The 26,224-nt window shown below is 40.2% G+C and overlaps 3 protein-coding genes, 1 long non-coding RNA gene and 1 pseudogene across 10 annotated transcripts in view; 4 read left to right on the top strand and 1 right to left on the bottom strand.

The window, feature by feature from the left end:
* Window positions 1-26,224, top strand: part of LOC130209877 (protocadherin gamma-C5-like) — a 202,819-nt gene that overhangs the window by 137,120 nt on the left and 39,475 nt on the right. The window lies entirely within an intron of this gene.
* Window positions 1,028-3,440, top strand: LOC130209887 (protocadherin gamma-A2-like). The gene is given in 2 exon segments (XM_056439804.1): window positions 1,028-2,976; window positions 2,978-3,440. Coding segments are annotated over 2 exon segments (2,412 nt in total).
* On the top strand, window positions 4,240-10,333 carry LOC130209890 (protocadherin beta-16-like; annotated as a pseudogene).
* Window positions 10,828-13,257, top strand: LOC130210070 (protocadherin beta-17-like). The gene is made up of 2 exons (XM_056440057.1): window positions 10,828-11,104; window positions 12,392-13,257. The coding sequence occupies exons 1-2, from the start codon at window positions 10,828-10,830 to the stop codon at window positions 13,255-13,257; spliced, it is 1,143 nt and encodes a 380-aa protein (XP_056296032.1).
* Window positions 22,175-22,878, bottom strand: LOC130209900 (uncharacterized). Its single transcript, XR_008834733.1, has 2 exons — window positions 22,703-22,878; window positions 22,175-22,563 (listed from the first exon to the last, which is right to left on the bottom strand). It is a non-coding gene; the product is annotated as an uncharacterized LOC130209900 (long non-coding RNA).

The following is a 26,224-nucleotide window of genomic DNA, read 5'->3' on the forward strand; positions in this document are numbered from 1 at the left end:
ACGTTTATTTTGAAAGGTTAAAAGGAAACGCACTTTTTTTTAGGTTAAAATGCGAACTTTATGGTATAGATTACGGACAGATGCGCATTTTATAACAAGTTTAATAGTTGATTTGACCCGTATGGGACTAACTCTGTTACGGTGGTGATGAGGTGGTGATAGTTGAGTTTTAATTAATGTTGTCACCTAAAAAGAAAATAAAGGAGAGTCACCAGCAGTAAGTCTTCCGCCAATTCATATGATCCGTTACAACGCATTGTTGTCAGAATACGCGAAACAACATATATAACATAATAATAAATAAGGCTAGAGGACGCTTTTACAATTCATAACAGCATTGTAGAAAAGAGAGAGAACAAACGGCAAAGATACGTTGATCAGAGACGTATTTGTAATTATACGTCAAATGCAAACGTAATCTGGAGAGAAATACGTTTCACTTAAACGTAATTTGCAGAGAAATACGTTACAGTCAAACGTAACTGCAAATTGTATTTTAGGTCTGGGGGAACGTAATTTTTGTGATACAGGGTTGTACAATTAGGTGGTACTCTTCAATGTAATTTTTCATCAATAAATAAGAATGTTTGCTCACCGTTTATGAAGTAATATCGTTTGCAACCAAAATGTCAATTAAACACCCTTATCATACAGTTTTGCTTTTGGTTGAACAATTTATTTGCATTTGTATCCTTGAACATTCAAATATTAGTACTTTTTTTTCTTTCTCTTGGCGTGTTCTGTAGTTCTATGCCGTGTACTCGTAGGGCCGCTGTCGGCTAGTGTGTTGATGGTTGATGTTGGAAGAAGAAACCTCCCTCATAATGATTATATCAGAGAAGGAAAGACATTCACGGGTTACAAAGTCGCCGCCGTTTAAACAAAGACAGCGCAGAAGCCCTTTTTTTCTTTCTTTTTTTACCCATGTGGACGATTATGGATTGACGCGCTTTTCTTAAAATACTATGGACCATAGATATCCGTGCAGCGTGGAATATATTTTGCACCATTAAATTTCGCGAGGAAAATGTCGAGCAGAACAATGGGACGGCAAGTACTGTTGTTTTCTGTGGTCCTGCACCTCAGTGCAGTGCTCGGCCAAGTCAGCTACTCTATCCCCGAGGAAATGCCGAGTGGCTCTTTAGTCGGTAATATAGCTCAAGATTTAGGTTTAGATATAAAACGACTGAAATCGGGTAAAGCTCGCGTCTATACAGGAGACAGTGCGGGATTCATGGTGCTGAATAAAGAACGAGGAGTCCTCCTTATGAAAGACCGAGTAGACAGAGAAGCGATATGCAGACAGACTACGCCTTGTGCTTTACATTTCCAGATCATTTTGGAGAATCCGATGGAGTTCTACAGTATCTCAATGGAAATTACAGATATAAATGACAATCCTCCCACATTTGAAAAAAATGAAGTCAGTTTTAAAATTAGCGAATCTGCTGTAATTGGCGCAAAATTCGTATTAGATAGAGCAATAGATCTTGATGTCGGCAAAAATGGTCTTCAAAGCTACGAGCTCAAACCTACTGATAATTTTGTACTAAAACGAGACAGTCAGGGGGACGGAACAGAAAAAGTGGAAATGGTTTTAAAGAAACACCTCGACAGAGAGAGGGAAGACATGATTTCTTTAGTTCTGACAGCTTTTGACGGAGGAGACCCGCAAATGTCAGGAACAATTCGGATTTCCATCACAGTATTGGATGCCAATGATAACGCTCCTGTTTTCACACAGTCAACCTACACAGCCTCCGTTTTTGAAAATGCTCCAGAAGGGACGATTATCAGCGGCGTTACTGCGTCAGACGCAGATTATGGAACGAATTGCAGGATCAAGTATTCAATTACAAACAGTTTAGATCAAGCACATGCACTGTTTCAGATAAATGAAGACAGTGGGGAAATTATATTAATTGGAAATATCGATTATGAAAATGCGCGAAATTACCATATAAACATACGTGCAAGTGATGATGGTGGACTTACAGATTCATGTAAAGTCATAGTTGAAGTTGTGGATATAAATGACAATAAACCAACGATTAACATAATGTCAAAATCAAACATGATATCTGAGCATTCCAAACCGAGCACTGTTGTAGCAATGATGAACGTGCAAGACCCAGATTCAAATGAAAACGGTAAAGTTGATTGTTTTATCAACGAAAATACCCCTTTGACTATAATGTCGGCATCAAGTAATTTTTACAGTTTAGTGACAGACAGTGAGTTAGACCGAGAGACAGCCTCTGAGTATAATATAACGGTGACCTGCTCTGATGAGGGAGTCCCCTCCCTCTCCAGCAGCGTCACGCTCACCTTACAGATCTCCGATGTAAATGATAACGCGCCTGTGTTTGAGAGGAGCTCATATGAGGCCTACATTGTAGAAAACAACACGCCAGGTCTCTCTATATTCACAGTGAAAGCCAGAGACGCGGACTGGAACCAGAACGCCCGTGTTTCTTACATCCTGGAGGACTCCTCTGTTAACGGAGTGCCAGTCTCCTCATATGTGTCCGTTAGTGCTGACAGTGGAGTCATCCACGCAGTGCGCTCTTTTGACTACGAGCAGATCAAACACTTCCACTTCCGCGTCAAAGCGCAGGACGGAGGCTCCCCTCCACTCAGTAGCAACGTGACTGTGAAAGTACTGATCCAGGACAGGAACGACAACCCTCCTCAGGTGCTGTACCCAGTCCAGACTGGTGGCTCTCTGGTGGCTGAACTGGTGCCTCGCTCAGCAGATGTGGGCTATCTGGTCTCTAAAGTGGTGGCTGTGGATGTGGACTCTGGACAGAATGCCTGGCTCTCCTATAAACTGCAGAAAGCCACAGACAGGGCGCTCTTTGAAGTGGGCTTACAGAATGGAGAAATAAGAACTATCCGTCAAGTCACTGATAAAGATGCTGTGAAACAAAGACTGACTGTTGTCGTGGAGGACAGCGGGCAGCCCTCTCGTTCAGCTAGTCATTGTTAACGTGGCGGTGGCGGACAGCTTCCCTGAAGTGCTGTCTGAGTTCACTGACTTTACACAAGACAAGGAGTACAACGACAACCTGACTTTCTACTTAGTGCTGGCTTTGGCTGTAGTTTCCTTCCTCTTCATCATCTGTTTAGTGGTGATTATATCAGTGAAGATCTACAGGTGGAGACAGTCTCGCGTCATGTATCACTCCAACCTCCCCGTGATTCCGTATTATCCACCACGTTACTCAGACACTTTGGGGACAGGGACTCTCCAACACGTGTACAACTACGAGGTGTGCAGGACGACTGACTCCAGAAAGAGTGACTGTAAGATGGGAGGAGCCGGTAGTCAGAACGTGCTGATAATGGACCCCAGTTCTACAGGAACGATGCAGCGGATACAGAATGAGAAGAACATCCTGGATGAACCAGACTCTCCTCTAGAGGTTAGAAAACTTTAAAAGTGTTATTGTCATTTGAATGCAAATGGAAGTTATTGTCATTGTATTTAAGACAACTGCATGCTTTCTGTAATCTGAATATACCTTAGAAGTTTAGGTATTGAAACCATTTTTATATTCAGCACCATGGACAACGACACTTAAGACTGCTACCAGACTATCCTCTGGTTAGAACGTTACAATTATGATAATCAGACGTATACAAGTGTAGTTTTCAGTGGTGTCTTGTCCAGCCTATCCCGTTTCAGTACCAAGGACAGCGACAGAATAGCGTCTCCTTTTTTTCTCTCCGCTCTCTCCGTATTTCTCCTCAATCTTAAAGTGTTTTGTCTTCCTCGTTGATACTGCTTATCGTTTGGGATGTTTTGTGTTCCTGTTATTTATTCAGGGAAAAGTATGTGCTGCTGTGCATCAATTTGCCAATAATGCCGTATAGGCGACACATTGTATTTGTTAATGTTGGATTGTTCTGCTGCTATCGTTAACCACTAAAACAAGTGTATTCTTTTGTTAACTCATGTAATTTCGTCTTCTGAACTGAGTGGGCCGCTGTTGACCAGCGTCTTGGCGTTTACATTTATATTTGTATACGACATCTACTCCACTCTCACAAGTGAATGACTCTGAAGCATAACGCACGCTCGTCAGTGGATTAAACACAACGGATTATCAAATTGGAATAATATTATCTTCCTTTGTTGATTAAACAGACCCTTCTGCAATATTATTTGCATCGAGCACGCTGGTTACAAAAGGGAGAACACGTTAGTTTTATTCGACGGGTGAGTCTGGCGGAAAAATGAGACGGCAAGTACTGTTGTTTTTCTCGATCCTGTGCCTCAGCGCAGTGCTCGGACAGGTTAGCTACTCCGTTCCCGAGGAGATGGCAAAGGGGTCCTTGGTCGGTAACATAGCTCAGGATTTAGGGCTGGATGTTAAACGACTGCTGGCGGGTAAAGCGCGCATCCACACGGGGGACAGTGCAGAATGCATCCAGCTTAACAAGGAAAAGGGACTTCTCACGATCAAAGAGAAAATAGATCGGGAAGCTCTGTGCGGTCAGACAACGCCTTGCGCTTTGCATTTTCAGATTGCCTTAGAAAACCCAATCGAAATATTCCCCATTACTGTCGAAATTACAGATATTAATGACAATGCTCCCGTTTTCGAAAAGGGGGAGAGGAGGTTTGAAATTAGCGAGTCTGCCGTTATCGGGTCTAAATTCATGCTGGAGAAAGCATTAGACCCTGATATCGGGCTGAATGGTCTGCAGAGCTATACACTGAAGCCCAATGATCATTTTATGCTTAAATTGCATAGTCAGTCGAGTGGCGGTAAAAAGGTAGAGATGGTTTTACAGAAACCTTTGGATAGGGAGAAACAGGAGTTTTCATCATTATTGTTAACGGCTGTAGATGGAGGAGAACCGCAGAGGTCTGGGACGATGCAGATTTATATTACAGTATTAGATGTTAATGATAACGCTCCCGTTTTTACGCAAAGCATTTACAAAGCCGGTGTAAAAGAAAACTCTCTCACGGGCACACTCATTACAAAAGTGAGTGCTTCCGATGTAGACAAAGCCTCAAATGGAGAGGTGAGCTACGTAATTGGAAATAGTATGAGGAGCATTTCAAAACTATTCCACGTTACCGAAGAAGGGCATCTTATATTAAATGGGCCCATTGATTATGAAAAAGCCAAAAAGTATGAGATTGATATAGAGGCAGTTGACCGAGGTGGTTTATCTGATTCCTGTAAAGTAATAATTGATGTCGGAGACATAAATGATAATAGTCCTGTTATTAATATTATTTCATCGTCAAATTCAATAGGCGAAGATTCGCGTCCCAACACAGTGATAGCTGCGATGAGTGTAAATGATCCTGATTCTGAAGAAAACGGAAAGGTCCGATGTGTAATTAATAAACATATCCCTTTTACAATCAAACCGACATCAAGTATTTTTTATAGCATCGTGACAGACAGTGAGTTAGACCGAGAGACAGCCTCTCAGTATAATATAACGGTGACCTGCTCTGATGAGGAGTCCTCCTCTCCAGCAGCGTCACGCCCACCATAGATCTCCACATGTGAATGATAGCAGCGCCTGTGTTTGAGAGGACCTCATATGAGGCCCACATTATAGAAAAACAACACGCCAGGTCTCTCTATATTCACATTGAAAGCCAGAGCAGCGGACTGGAACCAGAACGCCTGCGGTCTTACATCCTGGAGGACTCCTCTGTTAACGGTGCAGTCGGTCACATGTGTCCATTTAGTGCTGATAGTGGAGTCATCCACGCAGCGCGCCTTTTGACTACAGCAGCAGATCAAAGACTTCCACTTCCGGGTCAAAGCGCATGGATTCGGAGGCTCCCCTCCACTCAGTAGCAACGTGACTGTGAAAGTACTGATCCAGGACAGGAACGACAACCCTCCTCAGGTGCTGTACCCAGTCCAGACTGGCGGCTCTCTGGTGGCTGAACTGGTGCCTCGCCCAGCTTGGATGTGGGCTATCTGGGTCACTAAAGTGGTGGCTGTGGATGTGGATACTGGACAGAATGTCAGCTCTCCTATAAACTGCAGAAAGCCACAGACAGGGCGCTCTTTGACATGGGCTTATAGAATGGAGAAATAAGAACTATCCGCCAAGTCACTGATAAAGATGCTGGTGAAACAGACTGACTGTTATCTCGTGGAGGACAACGGGCAGCCCTCTCGCTCAGCTACAGCTCATTGTTAATGTATGGTGGCGGACAGCCTCCTGAAGTGCTGTCTGAGTTCACTGACTTACACAAGACAAGGAGCACAACGACAACCTTGACGTTCTACTTAGTGCTTTGGCTTTGGCTGTAGTTTCTTCCTCTTCATCACGTGTTTAGTGGCAGGATTATATCCAGTGGAAGATCTACAGGTGGAGACGTTTAACCCAACTCCGTGATTATCCGTATCAGACTTTGGAGGGACCAATTACAAAGAGGTGTGCAGAGTGACAGAAAGTATAGACGACCGGTTAGAAGTATAAGACCCGTTAGCGATGATACATGTAGAACTCCTGGTGAATTCAAGGTAGCAGTATTAAATTATTTGTATGTTAAATTCTTATTTGTTGTTATGACAACCCTTATATATTATAAATATTTTATTAATTGATAACATTTTAATTTTTAAGTTTTCCTTACTTTATAGTTTTAATAAAAGCTTCTATCTTTCTTGTTTTTCAATTTTATTGTAAACCATTATTTTGTATTTGTGTAATTACACAATAGTTACGTATATGCGTAGATTCTGGTTTCTTTATTTTTTTTTAACAAATTAAATTTATATTAAATAGACCAATCAACTATTAATTGTTATAAAATCGCATCTAATCAATAAATCCTTTATAAATCGCTTCTTTTACCTTTCAAAACAGATTGGGTGTATCTATCAAAATACAAATAAAAGGCAACATCAAAATCAAGAAAACAGCAAAAACACAAAACTCAGATTTACATGTGTTATCAAAAGACATGAAATGAAAAATTGTTTAATAAAAATTTATTAATACTAGTGCAATAATACAAAAAACATGAAAACTAAAGTATCAACAACAGAAACAATCAAAACAAATACTGAATTTACAGAACCCAAGAAAAAACACATCAAGAACAGCAAAGACCACAAGAACATCAATCACATCTAACAAGTAACACAAAGAAAAAAGCAAATCGCACAAGCTGACCTCCTGTCCCGATAAACATGTAAAAATATTATATTTACAAAAAACTGATCGACAAAACAGAATTGTTACTATTTGATTTAAAACTTTCATTAATTTAATTAATCAAATCTGGATTCTTTTCAGATTTGATCTGAATAAATACCCTTTAATACTTAACAAACGGCCAAAGTCAATGAATTCAACCTTTCAGGTGACATATGGAAACAATTAATTGTTATATCAAAATTTAGATTGTATAGGAAGGAATGCTTGTTAATTAAGGTGTATTTAATAGTTTACATGCAACTCAAAAAGTAGTCTGTTTGAGAAGTAAGCCAAACAACAGTCGTTTTTACATCCGGTGGAAGACTTTGTTGAGGATTCAATCACTCATTGTGTCTGTCTGTGTCTGTGTTGATTAGCATTGGTTATGCGATGTCAAAATTATGAGATAGGTCTACTGTTTTGTGTTTAGTCTATCGGAACTGTGTATCTATTGTGCCTTCAGAATTGAAGTGTCTGTTATTGAGTGTCAGTACTAAAGCGGTGTGTATTGATCGAATCTTGGATCTTTGAATTAGACCAAAGCCTTTTGAATGATTAATAAAGAATTCAAGACAATAGGGTAAACAAGTGTTAGTGAGTGGGTGTTTTGTATTGCGTGTGGAGTTCTGATGTTGTACTGATGCAGGGGCGCTGTTTATTGTGTGGTGAGTTTCTGTCATCGTGTTTAGTGTGTTCTGTGTCAGTGGAGCTTTGTGTCTATCTTTTGTTGTTTCCTTCACCTGTGGAGGCCCGTGTATGTGGTGGGCAATAAAGTGTGTAGAGGTGAGCGTGTCGACGTGTAGTTAGTGGATCGGTTGAGGTCTGATTCTGTGTTTGTGTTGGTGTTTGTTGTGTGTTTAGTTTTTCAGCATATAATTATAAACATGTTTTATTATTAAATTTTTATTTAAGTTTTTATATTACGAAATACATGAGTATTTTTTGAGTTTGCTGTTCCTCTTATTTGAGAGCTTTATATTGTTTTAATAATTACTTTAACTCTAGAATGATTATTTTAAGTAGGAACCTTTTTATTAAAAGAAATAGAAACAATGTTACAGTAATTTGTTCATGGATATCTGTTAAGGTTAGAATTATTAATAACAGATAAGGAAACCAGCATATCTTCGCCAATTCTGATAACTTTTCATTGACGAACATATATTAAAAAAAAGGACGCTTTTTAAATTCAAATTGAAAGTAAAACGGAAACTGATCGAGACAGTGTATATAAGTAATACAAAGAATCTGAAAAAGTTCAGTAAACGATTGAAAAAACTTGTCAAGTTATATTAATCATAATTTTTAATTGAATGAATAAATGTTATTTACAAATTTGAAAGACTTTTAAATTAATTTATGTTTATATTACGCTTTATTTAACTGACATGCAATTTATCATTTGATATGTCTTTACTGATTTTAAATTGAAGAGCCCGTTGCTGTTGTGAGTCGATACAACATTTATCATGTTAACAGAAATGCATGTTTCGTTATAACAGTATAAATTCGTATGAGTTGTTTGACAATATTATTTGATCAGCTTTAAAGTTTCATTGTTTTTCATGATTTTAAGAAAAGATTAGATTTTTATTTAACCCGTCAGACATCTTCCAGGAATGGTTTGTTGTAATAGAGGATTAGTAAAACTGAGTTGATTCTTACTGTAAGAGAACAGATAAGAATTTATAAGAAAGACAGAGGCTTTGTAGATATGTAATTTCTTTGTTCATAGAATTTATTACAGTTAATCATCTGCAGAAGTATTAATGATTAATGTATTGATATGAGATTGAAATGAAAGATGACTGTGAGTTTGGGCTCTGTAAAAGTCTTAATAATGAACGACATGATCAACAGTATCGGAGCTCCTGTTGTCAGTAATATGGCGTCGGTGAAATGAGTTCTGTTAATGAAATATCTTTTGTAAGCCATCATGATTTAGACCGAGAGATCTCTTCTCAGTATAATATAACGGTGACCTGCTCTGATGAGGGAGTCCCCTCCCTCTCCAGCAGCGTCACGCTCACCTTACAGATGTCCGATGTGAATGATAACGCGCCTGTGTTTGAGAGGAGCTCATATGAGGCCTACATTGTAGAAAACAACACGCCAGGTCTCTATATTCACAGTGAAAGCCAGAGACGCGGACTGGAACCAGAACGCCCGTGTTTCTTACGTCCTGGAGGACTCCTCTGTTAACGGAGTGCCAGTCTCCTCATATGTGTCCGTTAGTGCTGATAGTGGAGTCATCCACGCAGTGCGCTCTTTTGACTACGAGCAGATCAAAGACTTCCACTTCCGGGTCAAAGCGCAGGACGGAGGCTCCCCTCCACTCAGTAGCAACGTGACTGTGAAAGTACTGATCCAGGACAGGAACGACAACCCTCCTCAGGTGCTGTACCCAGTCCAGACTGGTGGCTCTCTGGTGGCTGAACTGGTGCCTCGCTCAGCAGATGTGGGCTATCTGGTCACTAAAGTGGTGGCTGTGGATGTGGACTCTGGACAGAATGCCTGGCTCTCCTATAAACTGCAGAAAGCCACAGACAGGGCGCTGTTTGAAGTGGGCTTACAGAATGGAGAAATAAGAACTATCCGCCAAGTCACTGATAAAGATGCTGTGAAACAAAGACTGACTGTTATCGTGGAGGACAACGGGCAGCCCTCTCGTTCAGCTACAGTCATTGTTAACGTGGCGGTGGCGGACAGCTTCCCTGAAGTGCTGTCTGAATTCACTGACTTTACACAAGACAAGGAGTACAACGACAACCTGACTTTCTACTTAGTGCTGGCTTTGGCTGTAGTTTCCTTCCTCTTCATCACGTGTTTAGTGGTGATTATATCAGTGAAGATATACAGGTGGAGACAGACTCGCGTCATGTATCACTCCAACCTCCCTGTGATTCCGTATTATCCACCACGTTACTCAGACACTCTGGGGACAGGGACTCTCCAACACGTGTACAACTACGAGGTGTGCAGGACCACTGACTCCAGAAAGAGTGACTGTAAGATGGGCGGAGCCGGTAGTCAGAACGTGCTGATAATGGACCCCAGTTCTACAGGGACGATGCAGCGGATACAGAGTGAGAAGAACATCCTGGATGAACCAGACTCTCCTCTAGAGGTTAGAAATTATTGAAGAAATAAACTATGGTCATCTTTTTTCCCAGTACCATGGACAGAGATACATTTATATCTGTCCATGGCAGGCACATACACACACACACACCTACACACACACATACTGTAAATATATATATATATATATATATATATATATATATATATGAAGTGTGTACAAGTAAAATGATCTCAATCCGTATTTTTAAAGATATTTCTGCAGTTTCTGTTCAAGTCCCTAAGTGCCGCTGTTGGTTTGAGGAACGTGACGTGTCTGAAGTGAAGTCTTCGCTCATCTGTCTGATGCATTTTTCGGGCTTCACTATAATCGGAACTAGACTGACGAAGACGGTCAATGCGCTCATGATCATTTGGTCGGATTTTGATTTGGTTGTTTTGTAATTTTACTTTGAATTCAGGAATGCTTTGATCATGATCGGTGTTCTTTGTTGCGTGACCGGAAAAAAAACCTTTTCATGGCGGCCCCTGCTTCTCTGGATTTGTCTCGCAGACATGGCTCTCGGGCAGGTCCGGTATTCTGTACCCGAGGAGATGACAATGGGGTCGGTTGTCGGAAATATAATCCAGGACCTCGGCTTGGATGTTAAACGGATGAAATCCGGGCGGGCTAGGATATTTACCGAGGACGGCAGTGAGTACATTGGTCTTAATGCAGAAAAGGGAACTTTGGTTGTGGCTAAACGAATAGACAGAGAAGAATTGTGCAAGCAAGTGTCTCCCTGCTCTCTTCATTTTCAAATAATTCTAGAAAATCCAATGGAGTTGCATCGAAAAGACGTAGAGATTGCAGATATTAATGATAATGCTCCGTTTTTCTCGAAGAAAGAATACAGCTTCCAGGTTATTGAATCCGCCTCGCCAGGGGCTCGTTATTCGCTCGAGAGTGCTAAAGATCCCGATGTAGCACATAACACGCTTCAAACATACAAACTCAACCCGACAGATCATTTCAAATTGAATGTTGTCTCACGGCCTGATGGCACCAAATATATTGAAATGGTACTTCACACGCCACTTGACCGAGAAAAACAAGGAGAACATAAATTAACTCTGACAGCATTTGACGGTGGTAATCCTCAGAAATCGAGTTCTGTCAAAATAAATGTGATCGTTTTGGATGCAAATGACAATGCACCAGTATTCAGTCAGTCTGTTTACAGAGTAAGTGTTCCTGAAAATGCTTCTCGGGGCACTGCTATTTTAAGAGTCAGTGCCACTGATAATGATAAAGGAGCAAACGAAGAGGTAGTGTATTCGTTTTCCCAACATACCTATAGTGCATTATCCCTGTTTAATATGGATCCCCACACTGGGGAAATGATCGTTGTTGGTATGTTAGATTATGAAAAAGCTAAACATTATGAAATTGACATTGAAGCTACAGACAAAGGTGGGCTGACCGACACCAGCAAGGTGCTAATTGAGGTGACTGACCTAAATGACAATGCCCCGGTCATAAGCATAATTTCCTTCTCCAATCCCATACCAGAAAATGCGGCTCTCGATACTGTTATTGCAATGCTCAATATCAAAGATATGGACTCAGATAAAAATGGCCAAGTTAGGTGTTTTATTAGCAAGGATTTGCCTTTCAAAATCAAGTCATCATCGACTAATTTTTATAGCCTGATGTCTGATGATGTTTTGGATCGTGAAACAGTGCCAGAATATAACATAACTATAACTGCAATGGATGAGGGTTCCCCGCCTTATTCCACAAACAAGACTATTAATTTACGAATATCAGATGTAAACGACCACGCCCCAATGTTCCCTCAATCATTAAGCACAGCTTTCATCAATGAAAATAATGTACCTGGTATGGCACTCCTCTCTGTCAAAGCCAGTGACAAAGACTATGGCAACAATGCACGCATTTCCTATTTCCTCGAGGATAGCCAACTGAATGGAATGTCAGCCTCTACTTATTTTTCAGTGAATGCAGAGAGTGGAGAGATACTTGCTGTGCGCTCCTTCGACTACGAGCAAACAAAAGAGTTCCATATCCGCGTCAAAGCGCAGGATGGAGGCTCCCCTTCACTCAGTAGCAACGTGACTGTGAAAGTACTGATCCAGGACCAGAACGACAACCCTCCTCAGGTGCTGTACCCAGTCCAGACTGGCGGCTCTCTGGTGGCTGAACTGGTGCCTCGCTCAGCAGATGTGGGCTATCTGGTCACTAAAGTGGTGGCTGTGGATGTGGACTCTGGACAGAATGCCTGGCTCTCCTATAAACTGCAGAAAGCCACAGACAGGGCGCTGTTTGAAGTGGGCTTACAGAATGGAGAAATAAGAACTATCCGCCAAGTCACTGATAAAGATGCCGTGAAACAAAGACTGACTGTTATCGTGGAGGACAACGGGCAGCCCTCTCGTTCAGCTACAGTCATTGTTAACGTGGCGGTGGCGGACAGCTTCCCTGAAGTGCTGTCTGAGTTCACTGACTTTACACAAGACAAGGAATACAACGACAACCTGACTTTCTACTTAGTGCTGGCTTTGGCTGTAGTTTCCTTCCTCTTCATCACCTGTTTAGTGGTGATTATATCAGTGAAGATCTACAGGTGGAGACACGAGCGTGTGTTTTACAAATCCAGTGGAAATCTTCCTGTTATTCCGTATTACCCACCCCTTTATCCAGACGTAGGGGGTACCGGTACGTTGAAGCAGGCATTCAGTTACGAGGTGTATGGAACGACTGACTCCCGGAGGAGTGATGTCAAGGTCTCCCGACCCTTCAGTCAGAGCACTCTGAGTGTTGACCACTGTGCCACAGTGCCAAGGCATAGAACAGAGTCAGAGATTTTGCTCTCAGAGGTGAGATCAACCACTTCTCTATTTCTTTTAAATCGTTGCTCCCTTTTTTATTTAGTATTCATATGTTATAGGTTTGATTTGGCAATTCAGTTCACTCACTATTAGTACTGTGTAAGTATACTCAAAAGTCTACTCAGTTTTAGACTAATATTTCTTTTTTCCTAACATTGTGCCAACTAAATAGTCTTTTTTTATTTCACAATTCATGATGGGGGTGGATTAAACATTAGAAACAGTACATGAGTATAATGAAAAATGGTGTTAGGAATAGTGGATGAATGTACATTTGATTATTTAAAGAATATCATATTTTCTGTCTCTGCTTCAGCATTATTTTTCCCACTTTCATGCCCCGTAACTACTGACCAACGTTTGCCCCCAAAACTTTTTGAATATTCAAGGTGCTTTAAAAATGTGAATATCACTTAAACGGTATGTCTTAATATCTACTAGCTTTGCTCTTCAAGGTGCCCAACAATGTTCCAAATCTTTACTGCATATACTCTAACACAGTTGATGATTTTCTGGCATGCTTTAAACACGTGTGTCTACTTATGTAGTTTCATCTTATTTGCACTTGTACCTTTTGCTTTATGATACTATCTCCTCAAGGATGCATTTTGTTGCAGTTTAACATTCTCTGATATTTATTTTGATTAGTTCATCATATATTAGTAATTAACTGCAACATTGAAATGCTATATGCTCACAAACCAAGTATAAAACAGTTAAGCTACCTATATATTCAGATCCATTTCAACTGTAACAGACTGACTAGCAAAAGCATTGCTCCAGATATGTTCTGCATAGAAACACAGCCACACAGTGCACTACTTTTTCTGTGACCTAGTTCCTTTAATAACATTGTGAAGGCATGGGCATCGGGCTACACACACAGAAAAGGAGCAGGGATTGATTCATGGCCATGAAGAAAGGGAGATATTGCAGACAATAGGAAATGCAAACATTGACACAATGATATAGATTAAGATGTTTAAAATGTGGTATGAGGGGAAAGGGAATGGTCACTACTGACGCTTGAAAGATTGAAAACAAATGAGAAAAGCAGTGTGATGGAGAGGCAGGGAGAGGCAGCGGGGGAGGGGTTGAGGCACGTGGTAACCAGCACAGTCTCCAACATCCCTGTGCAGCATTTGTGTTAGTGATGCACGGCAGCCATTTTGATCTTCAGCCCTCTTTGTTTGTTGAAATAGAGGATTCGGGGAAGTCGTATGTGTGTGAAATAGTTACGGACTGCCTGTCAAGGACACAGACAGTCTGAGATGTTTCTTAACGAAATGTAAAGGAATATAAACAGAGAGTCAGGGAGACAGAGAGAGAGAGAGAGAGAGAGAGGAAGGGGAGGGAGAGAGGGAGAGAGAGAAATATCTAGAGATCATTAGTTATGTAACAAATAACACGGGGATGTCAACAATGATAAGAGATGCTGAATGTGTTCAAATGGAAACGTTGCATGACGAATACAAACTGACTTTGAATATATTCAAATGTAGCTGCCCAAAAAGTCAGTAAAATACTTTTGAGTCTCCAAATTGGGTTTACATTATATGCTGAATATGAAAGCTATGTGATGCGTGTTAACAGCATGTGTGTGGTGGACCGAGGCACACATAGCGCTGTTGTAATAATGGTGCCTGTGATGAGGTAAATGAAGGAACGTATGTATGATATCTGTCATATTTCAAATTGAGTGAAAATAAGATTGGATAAAAGGGACATAGAGAGATGACTAAATGCATGTGTGATGAGAAAGAGGATCGTCGTCTCAGTTATGTTTGCTCAGTTCTGTCCAGTGCAGGAGGAAACATCACATGCCTGGCCTGGTGGCTCTGTGTGCTGTATGTGCTTTAATTGTAGAGTCTGCAAGATGTTCTGGGTGTGCAAGTGACTGTAAGATGACAAACTACAAGGCAGATACGCAGGTTCATTGTCTTAATCAACTGTGTTTGAACCCGTATGTCTAATTTTGTCAGGGTTGTTAATATAATCGTGCCGTACATTAGTGTCTCCATTGGACTCAAAGCTCACAGAAACATATTTTCAAGCAACAGTTCAACCTCTGTTTTTATCTTATACCCCTTCAGCAAGTTTTACAAGTGTTTTGGTGTTTGTTTGAGAGAGAAAAAACTACCTTGGAGCTGTGATCATTCATTTTGTTGTTTACCTTGTTACTGACCGCTAAACAATAATCAAGTGCAGAAGCTCCTGGCCCCACAGGCCCAGGCGCTTTAGGTTCCCGCCTTCCTATCCGAGCTGTCTGGTGAGCAGCTGTGTGCCCATGTGTATGCCGTTGGCACTTGTCCACGCACCGTGAACTCTGTGTGTGTTTCGGGATGTGGTTAATGTTTGTACTTCAATCCTTTATTGTTTGTTTGTTTGTTTACAAGATTTCACAGATAGCAGGGAATTTAGGGTGGGACCTAATTCCCACAGAGCAGACATGCCACACGTTAATACACTGATCTTATTATCAGTTGATGATATCAATAGAAGAACAAATGTACACAGCTCCTGCGCATCACTCTCTCTCCATGTGATGAATGTTGCTGTCTGTCCCTCTGGGACTGTTGCTCTGCTGCTTCACACAAAAGGGCCCATTCAAGCTGGTGCAGGATTGGGCCATGCAGTTGGAGAACATCCCTAAAGTGAAGCCTATGCTCCCCTTCAGTAACATCCATGCTGCTTTGGGACATCACAGTATTCTAAAATATACATTTGGAAGAAGAGAACATTTTCTTTTAAGGATATTAGAATAAGCCTATACACAGGCATAAATAGTGGAGAACATATGTTGCATGTGGCCGTTGTTAATACATTGCATGTTCATATATGTACAAATGGTCAATGCTGATGTGGTGCAAGAATCAATTTGACTGTGTTCCTCAGGTGCATCATGGGAGGACACACACTGATCTGTGCACAGGGTTTATTTACAAGGAAACTGAAGACAATACAATTATGTCAAAGCATACTTTAATTAGGTGTACCTTTCTTTACAGGAAGGTGTGTAAACCGTATATGCATCTGCTTGAGAACACACATAAGATATTGCGTTTGCATGTGTGTTGTTGTCCCAGAGGTTGAAGTGTGGAGTTCTGTATACCGACTGATTCTCTGGAAGGGATTACCTAGAACTGTGTAATATGGGGCAATGGCAAAGTTGTGTAAAGCACTGAAATACTCCATAACCACACAAAATATATTTTTAAAGGTCAAATTGTGACATCATTGTAGTGCAATATTGCGTCTCTCTGTTTAATCAAATACACACACAAGTAGTATTTGGATTTGAGAGAAAGACATCATCTTGCCTTGTATGGGAATACATATGAAGTAAAAAAAGAATCATTATTATGCTATTTTAGTTACATAATATGACTTCTACATGCATTCTAGATTATGTTCCTTATTATATCGCAGCCTAACTGACCATTTAAAATAACTTAACACACTATTTGCTTTTCTAACTGCCACTTATTCAGTCACTATATAACATTGTGTCAATGTGCAGCTAAAACTGGTTAGCCACTGTTCAGCAGTCAGTCCTGGTTTCCAACAGCCTCCCTTTTTCCTCCTGATCTCATTTTCTGCATCCCTCCCCTCCCCCTCTCCAGCTGCACCACTCTGCTGCAGAGAGACAGAACGAGACAGAGAGAAAGGGAGAGGAAGATTGCTCAGTGAAGGACAATTTGTGCTGTCTATAAAAAGAAATTATACACCATATGGTGTCATTTCATCCTTGTGTAGGTCGCCATGTTCATGACGAAAATAAATATATCTTCTACGTATCACTTTTTAGCCATTTATCAAGAGATGCTTTATAACACATCAGTCCATAAACATGATCTTTGGTTAAACATATAATCAAAGTACAAAGGTGTGTGTTCATCAAGTCTCTTTCGTCCTCTGTCTCATTTATTGTCCATGTTGTTTTTCTAGCTTTTTTTCTGCCACCATCTCATAGGAAGCAGGGTGGGATGCAAGGAAGGGAGGTGGGATGTGTTACCATAGAAACAAGCTGACTCACTGGCAGGGTTGTACCATTTTCCATTGAGCCACAGGGGGTCAGCAGCAGATACAGCCTTTAAGCTTCGATGGCTCCATGCATTTGTTGACAGTTGGAGGACAGGAAACACCCCTGCTTTGAGCAAGGAAGTGCAGCATCCTTAGACTTGGGGTGATGAAGAAAAGGGAGGGGAGAGGGTGAACATGGCTGCTCTTGATATTTGTCCTGATGGATGCTCCCCTGTTTGTTTTGCCTTCCCCCCACATCCATGATTTGTATATTGACTAACATACGGGCTTAAAATAACCAATTCCTTGCTCCATTCTTTGATTCTGTTGAAAAGAACAACAACATTTTGGTGTCCATCTTTTGCTTGTGCTGATAGATATGTTTTTTTGGACCAACATTGTATTATTACTTAACAGGTTCTGTTGTGCACAAAAAAAAGGTATACGACAGGGTATACAAGAAAAACAATAGCTGCTTTTCTTTGTTTAAGAAGCTTATATTTGTGTTCAAAAAGACACTCATACACATTCGCTGTGACAAAAACAGGTCACAGAGCAAATAATCTCATTAATAAGGCATGTATTTTTGTCAGGGCATCGCCTTGAGGCCCCCTGCTGTTGCTTTTAGGGTAGTGGCTTTGTGCAGCAGTGCAGTATTTTTGGTTGTGATTCATACATTTGTGGTTTAAGCAGGGTTTCCAAAGTCATCATTTACCTCAGCAATGACTGTGTGTTCTTTTTTGAAGGGCAAGTTACTAGTTGTACCCACTTTATATGTTTTAGCATTATCTAACATAACCAACTATTAAGTGAATGCTGTTGAAAAATGATTTACAAAGCAATGACTATATATAAATATATATATATATATATATATATATATATATATATGTTGATAAGGTAACGTGACCTGTAACTCTGGACTTTATGTCAGTCTCTATCCACTGAGGTAGAGCGACTGCCGTGTCTTTCTCAACGATATTATTTATTTTTGTTTCATAATGATTATCATCCCACATACATGGAAAGCAATGCTAAACCAAAGTTTATTTGAAGATCATCCTCTCTCTCTCTCTGTCTCTCTCACTCTCTAATTCACACACACACACACACACACACATGTTCACATGGTAATGTTTTCCTTACATTTGTGTGTGAGATTGATGCTTTACACCCAGCTTGATTAATTGTTTCATCAATAAAGGTTATTTGTTTCCCTGTTTAGTATTGTTAAAACAAACAACTCAAATTGTTACAGTTTTAACATAATATGTTAAATCAATGTATCATACTTTTTTATTTAAATACTATCTGTTGCCCCAATATAGTATGACAGTATGTGCTGATGCTCAATTGTATCATAATTATACTGACTGAAGGCAGACAAAGATACAAATCAAACAACACATCATTGTTATATAGATATTTATTCAACTTTAATAGTTCATGTGCACACACAGTGGACTGTTTCTGTGAGAAATTCAATTCTGAGAGTATATTTATTATAAATCAAGACTATATGAATTACGATATGACCGAGCCACATGGTAAGTATGTTTGTTGCTTCCCAAAGCCAGAGTCGATCTGCTGACCACCCGTCTAAATGACATCCTTTGTCTTTGTTTTCTTCTCTTCCATGTGTCCCTCTTGTTGCCCGGTGCTGTTCCTGTCTCCTCCCTAACTCCTGTTATATCCTGACTCACCAAATAAGGTAAGAAATAGTTTTCATCTTTGTTGTTCACAGCCATCAAACACAAAGAGTCATCCAAACGTTCATGATTCTATCGCACTGACAATCCATGTACTGGCTACTCAACATCATACACCAGATCACTCTGCAGTAACACAATTAAAACACAGATGAGCAGCATATTGGATGCTTTACAGTGTCCAAACATAACACGTTGGCACTGAGTAAGATTAAGGTTCATCAGGTTTTCCTCAAGCAACAGATCTGTTCACAGACCTCGGAAACCATCTACCGTCACTGATTATTGCTTTAATCAGGAGTTGATGGACTTACCAATTGTTGACAAGTGAGTGTGACAGTGTAAGTGGCTTTATTCTACAATATGATGTGTTGTATCTGACTGGGATACCATTATCCCATCATTACAGGCTATACTGGATCGTGGAAAATGCAATGTCATACTTGTCTCTGGGTATTGAATGCTATAGTAAACCTTTAGTTTAGACTGTAATCTGTTTTGAATATAAAAGTTAGCTTATTTGTACACACTCCTTTTCAAGGTGCCAAAACACTTCACATTTGAACAAGAAGTTGAACAGCTGTTCTTACTAAAAGGTTTTAAGGGAAGCATTAGCAGAGGAAACCAGACGGTGAAGTTACCCGTGCGGGATTGGAAGTTTCAGTGATTATACTGCCCAGCACCGCCATCCATGTCAATCAATCATAAAAAAGGCATTACAGGCAATACATAAACTATTAATAAACAGTGGGTAAAAAAAATACAGCATACATACAAAAGAAATGCAAACCATGTAATGCAAACATACCAATATTATGACGTCATAAGCCAACTTGCAGTATCAGTGGAAATTGACTTAAACTGAAGTGTTGATATAAACCTTTGTTTATTTTTGAGGATGTAATTTGTGGTGTTGTTGTACTGGATTTCATTATATTGTAAGGTGTTCTTTACACACTTATTTGTCAGTTGTCATGGTCATAACAACTGTCAAATAAGTTACAAATAATTCAGCCCAATACAGTCATAAATGAATAATTTAACAAAGGTTATAATTTGTGTTGAAACTGTTTTGCTTCAAACTTTTTTATCATTACGGAGCAAGAGGTTTTTCTGTTAAATATCATATCCCCGTTCATAAAACAAAGCAAACCAGTATAACACAATACAATTCAACAGCATCACAGGCTGCAGCCTCCAAAATGACCTTCAATACATCTCTGAAACCAACTCGAAATGAGTGATTATGTAATTGAAATAGAAAACTATAAAACTGATTTCACATACAAAGTTTAGAATGTAGAATTATCACTGTCACCTCACAACAAGTTAACATCCCCTGGCTTGCTTGGTCCTTTATTGTGGAGTTTGCCTCTTTCTGTGAGGGTGCTATTGTTGATGTGTGCTGGCAATGTGAAAGCCGGATGACCTGTTCAGTGTGTAACCTGCCTCCTGTCCTGGGAATGTTGGGATAAGCTCCAGCCGGAACAGGATAAGTGGGTATGGGAAATAAATATATGGATAGATGGATTTAATCATTTTAGTCCACAAAACCTCAGCAAGTTGTCTTGTACACCTGACAGTGAACACATAATGTGAGGCTGAACGGGTGCTTCCAAATGTTCACATTAGAATGACACTTTCCGTGTGTCCAAGTCTTTATTGGAGAAGGTCTGGTTTATTGACGTAAAGTTATTCATAAAATATTTATTTAGAATACAGTTACTGTATATTTTGCTTTTCCTCACTGGTATTATACAAGTATAAATTTAGCAAGCACAATAACGTATTAGTAACTACGCCAACTTTATTTTTTTTAATGAGACAATGTATACATTCTTGAGCTTTCTTTTCTTCTTTTGTATTCATAGTTATTTTCGTGTCCTGTGTTTGCAGCAGTAACATCGAATTAGGTGTGTCAGCCTTCTGGTCTATCACCTCCTGTATGTATTCCTGTATGCTGTAAGAAAAATAGTACGGAAGTTAATATGTTGTTTCTTGGCTGCTGCTGTCTTCAATGAGGGGCGTGAGGCTGTCTGCCTCTCAGCAGCAGCATGCAGCAGCAGCAGTTGGCCGCCTGTGTGGCGCTGTCCACACGCGTGGTGCTGAAATCAGCTCAGGCGCTCTCCCCCTCCCTCTTGCTTTCTCTCTCACTACATTTCCCTCTTTCGCCCACCTCCATTTAGAGCAGATGAGTATCTCAACAATTTATTTATGTGGGTGTATTGTTCATATTAATTTAGCCATGGTGTTACAGATTATGTTTCCCTTAGCACAATTGAATGTACGCGTTTTGAGCGTTTTTGCTCTTCTACATAACAAAGCGATATTGCATCATTATGGTTCATGGTTTTCTGAATTATTGTACTGCCCATGGTGACCAAACATCTATAAAGGACGTAAGTGAAACATATACGCCCAGAAAACGGAGAGAGAGGGAAAGAGAAAGAGAAAGAGAGGCACCATCTGCACTCCCCCTCCCTTTTCATTTGCTCTCCAGTCCTACATACGGGTATGTTACGTTGGTCGCTGACAGAATAATTTCTCCGGGGCTTGTGGAGAGCTGTGAACACGTACTGACGTATGCAGGCTGCATTTGCTTTCTCTGGCCACAGGAAGGCAACGAAGAGCCTTGTCAGCCACAAAGGCATGTGCATGCACACTCAGAAAAGTTTGACCATTGTCTACTCAATAAAATTAAGGCAACAAAGTGACAATTAATATAATTGAATAGAATGTAATACTTCATCTTTGATTAAAAACTATTGATTTAATTAAGCAAATTTAAACAAAATATTAAATACAAATATGTTGGATTTACTAATAATATGGCAAATGTTGAGTAAATCCAAATCAATTATACAGGGGAAATGATTAATATTTACTAGGTATTCAAAAGAAAGTAATTTAGATATACCAAATAGCTGTGAAAAAGTAATTTAGATTTACTAATTATGTGGATGAAATTGATTTCCATTTACTAAATATCTGGATAATACTGATTTGGATTCAATAAATAAAATAAGTTACAACAACTCAACTTGGAAGAATGTTACTTAATTCAACACATTTAAACTGAAATTGTTATTTATCTTTACATAAATACATTTTGCAAATCAACTTATAATTGGTACCACATGACTTAAAATCTATGTAATGTTATTGATTGTCACTTTGTTCACATATTTTTTTTAAATGTAGAATCTACTTAATATCATGCCTTCTTTTTGCAAGAATGTATTGAGGAACAGTTAACAAATTACCACATTTAGGACAACAGCAGTTAAACATTTATTTGTGCAACTTTGTTGACCATCTTTCATAAACATTTGTGTAAAATGCCAAAATACAAAGAAATCCTGGTGTACACAAAAGAATCACAGCAGCAAGCCCTTCAAATGAGAATGACAAATTGGATGTTTCTGAACAACCCTGAATGGTAAATAACTGCAGCACTGAAACTCAGACAAAGCCTCGAAAAAAACCATGTGACTGTAAACGCACTGTAAAAAAAAAAAACTCATTGGGTCCAGACTGAAGACAGGTGGGGACAGAATCTCATGCCGACATGATGTTTAGGAAACTTGAACTTAAGGCAGGAGTAGTCATCATTACTGCTTGAAGGATAACAGGTCAACCGGTTGTCTGTGGGCTGACATGATTCTCTCTACAGCCAGAAAAAAGACAAAACAGAAAAGATTAACAATAATATAACTTTAAATAGCATTTACAACATGACTAGGTGGTTCGAACAATAAAAATGTATTCTGTTGTTAAATTAAGACACTGAACTTAAAACAACTTACTCCCGTTTATCCTTGACAACTTGTACAATCATGGGTCACACTAGTGGAACAGCAAAGAAGGTGTTGAGGTTCATGCTGGTAGTCGTAATCACACCTAAAAAGAAAGAGTAAGGGGATAAAGGACAAAGGGAGGACATACATCCTCTTCAGTAAAACAAAATCATCTCAAGCATCAACTTTTGCTCTTTTCAATGCTAATGTTGTAAAAAATGAAAAGGCTAGATTCACACTCATGCCACATGTCGTCATCATGGCGGCCAGGTTTGATTTCGGTGGTCCCTTTGCTGCAGATCCTCCCTGTGGTGCTTGTGTCTCTAGCTCTAACACAAATAAAGAAAAAACATCTTAAAAAACAAATAATTTGCTTCTGGCATTTTAAATATTATAATAATCTCGTGTTGTGTTGCTGGGTGTCATTCACGTTTTTTTTTTCCATCAAGTTGGGGATATAATGTCTGAGGTGTGGCAGGAGAAAATAATTAATTTTTACAATTAACTAATTGTTCTAATTATATCTACATAAATGTAAACATTGACTCAAATGACTGACTGGACGTCCTCATCTGATAATGTGGACAGTAAATGAAGATTTGATCATGAAAACCACATCCACCTCACAGGGACACGGAGGAGGGAGGAGCTGAGGAGCTGTGAGCTGTCTGTCATGCGCCATACGCGCATACATCACAAACGTCAACAGAACAGAGTCCACACAGCCGACAGCATACAGCATAGCACAGCAGTTCAATGCAGTCACAAGAGTCACGTCGACAGAGACCACCGACCCGTCAACAGACCTGTACAATAACGTGTCTGGTCCAGGCGCGTCTCTAGATTTGGATATATCCGGGCTTAGCCAGTGCGAGCGTTGGGGTGAGAGGTGCTCACCTGTGTGCGGATGGATGTCGGCGCCTATCACGGCAGAGCGATGCGCGTTATGGGAGCGGCGGCGCTGGGCTTAGCCCAGAAGAGTGAAGCAGCGAAATGTGTAGACATAGAAACACTCTCAGACAGCAGCTTGCTGTTACGTGCGCCTGCTGCCAGTCTGACTCCGCTGTTTTGGGTGAATGACGTCACGTGCGACCTGGAGGTGTTAACCACTTGTGTACCAAATCTTTTTTTTTTGTTGGTTGAAACATTTGGGCTTTGGCCGGTTTTTAGCCTAGGGACGCCACTGGACTCTGGTCACGTGACTGTCCGGACTGACCGCTCCGGTATTTGTGAGCTTGTCTATACATGTCTGCGTGGAACCAGTTTCAAAGCACTTCAATAAAATCGTGGTTATTAGATGAAGTGTGTCGCACGTGACCCCTCAGGTGTCTTAACCCACCTGCCACTAATGAACCTATAACACGAGCGTTAGCTAAACATTACCTCAGCTAACATATGTAAAGTAAGCTAATGTTAGCTCGTTCAACACAGAAACCGACAACCTACGTTACATCGACGATGTTAAAGAAACGTGAAGACACTTAACCATCAGACAGCTAAGTTAACTTACTCTTGACGCCCAAGGCGACACAGAAATGCAGAACACCATGCCTCGAATTCAAAAGTAGCTACCCGCTAGCTCACACGAGGCTAGCTCAACTCCTCACCAGAGAGCCGAGTAGAAACCTCAGTGTCACTAACGTTGCCCGTTCAATACAACGTTACTCTCTGAAATTAAATTAAGTTGGCATTCTTACCTCAAGAAGAGCAGTCATGTCAGGAGGCTGTCGTTCCCTCTGTGGTGTTTCCTGAGTCACTGAAGCCGGAGAGCAGCGCCAAACTGCGGAGAAGTGGCGCGAAACCGGGTTCAACAGTTCAATCTGCTTTTTTTGTGTTGATTGCTGTGATCAGTCTGATCACTGCCACCTGGCCTCTCCTTTGAACTCTCTCTCTCTCTCTCTCTGTTGGACGGGCTGTCTGTCTGTCTCTGTCTGTGCTGTTTTCTTCTCTGGTAACTAGATTCTTAGAATAATACAATAAAATAGTAGGACAGGATATATTACATTTAAGAAGTTAAATAATAAAGGAAATAAAAAATAATTAAAAAATGAAAGTAAATACAGTGTATCTAAGTGTATATAAAGTGAAAGTGGTGCAATGTTCATTGATGTTGTTCAATTTGAGGAGGATCTGGCCAGAGGTGATTTATTGTAAAGTCTAATAGTTGCCAGGAAGGTTCTCCTGTATCTGGAAGTTTCTCCTCTATCAAGAATGTTCTCCTGTATCAGGAATGTTCTCCTGTTTGTCCTTGTGAAGCAGAGCTAAAGCAGTCTGTTGGAGAACGTGCTCCGCTGTCCCTGCAGTAGGTGGTGGAGAGGGTGGTCCGGTTCTCCAATATGGACAAACATTTCTTCATGTCCTCCTCTCCACCTGTTCCGGGTAGTCCTCTTTGCCAATGATGGAGCCGGCCTTCCACACCAGTTTAGTGAGTCGGTTGGTTTTCTCCAGTTACAATGCTGCTCCCCAGCAGAGTACGGAGAAGTCCAGAGCACTGGTCCAACAGACTGGTAGAACATCATAACTGAGATTTGTCATATATTACAAACATTTGAGGACTTGTGAACCTTTGAAGGAGTGCATTTTGTCTTCTCGGTTTTAAACCACCACCAAGCAGGGATACTAAGTGCTAGATATTGCCAGCCGGTTGGGCCCCATTTGGGAGTAGTTACAACCTGGAAAAGAAAGCTAAGCTCTGACATGTTGAGAAAAAGAAGCTAAAATCAGCCCAAACTCTTAACAGGGTCTCAGATTTACAAAGCCACACACCCTCTTCAAGTCCTGGATTTCAGACAGCCAATTAACTATTGTGGGTGTTTTGGGGGAAATTTCACCCCATCACCTCATTGTAGGCCCTGTCTTGAGTGTTTGTGTTCAATCTTGGATATCCAGGACTAATATTAAGGAGATTATGACAATTTTGCACTTGTCAAAAAATATGCGATTATAAGAGAATAAGGCCCAATTTGACCCTTTGGACCTTTTTGGCGGCCCTTAACTTGCAGCTATCAGTCCCAAACTTTAGCGTATTCATATTCAGATGTCCCTCTTTAAATCTGAAGATGATCCACATATCTGAGTTGGTGGAAAAATTAACTAAAAGACTGGTTTTAAGGATTTTCCTCATCAAGATTTTGGAGGCGATTTCACCCCATGACCTCAATGTATTATATTTAGGTAAATATAATATGTAAGACAAATAGGAGGTTAAGGGTCAGTTGGCAGAGTAGTGTGTTTGTGTGTGTGTGTGTGTGTGTGTGTGTGTGCATGTGTGTGTTTAAAAAGATGTTAGTGTTTCAGAATTTATTTTAATTCATTCATTATCAGTTCTGATTACAAATATTGGACACTGGACACAACAGCAAATACTCACGGTCGCCCTATAATGCTCCTCTAAAGAACAAGTATCAAAACTTATCATTATTTCTTCTACTTTGTACTCTTAAAAAACTGCAATATGTTTATTGTAATGAAAAAGTGAATTTGTATGTCATTTAAGAAAACTGTAAAATGACTGTATTAATAATAGTCATT

Source organism: Pseudoliparis swirei, chromosome 19 (assembly GCF_029220125.1).
Source record: "Pseudoliparis swirei isolate HS2019 ecotype Mariana Trench chromosome 19, NWPU_hadal_v1, whole genome shotgun sequence".
Lineage (NCBI taxonomy): Eukaryota > Metazoa > Chordata > Actinopteri > Perciformes > Liparidae > Pseudoliparis > Pseudoliparis swirei.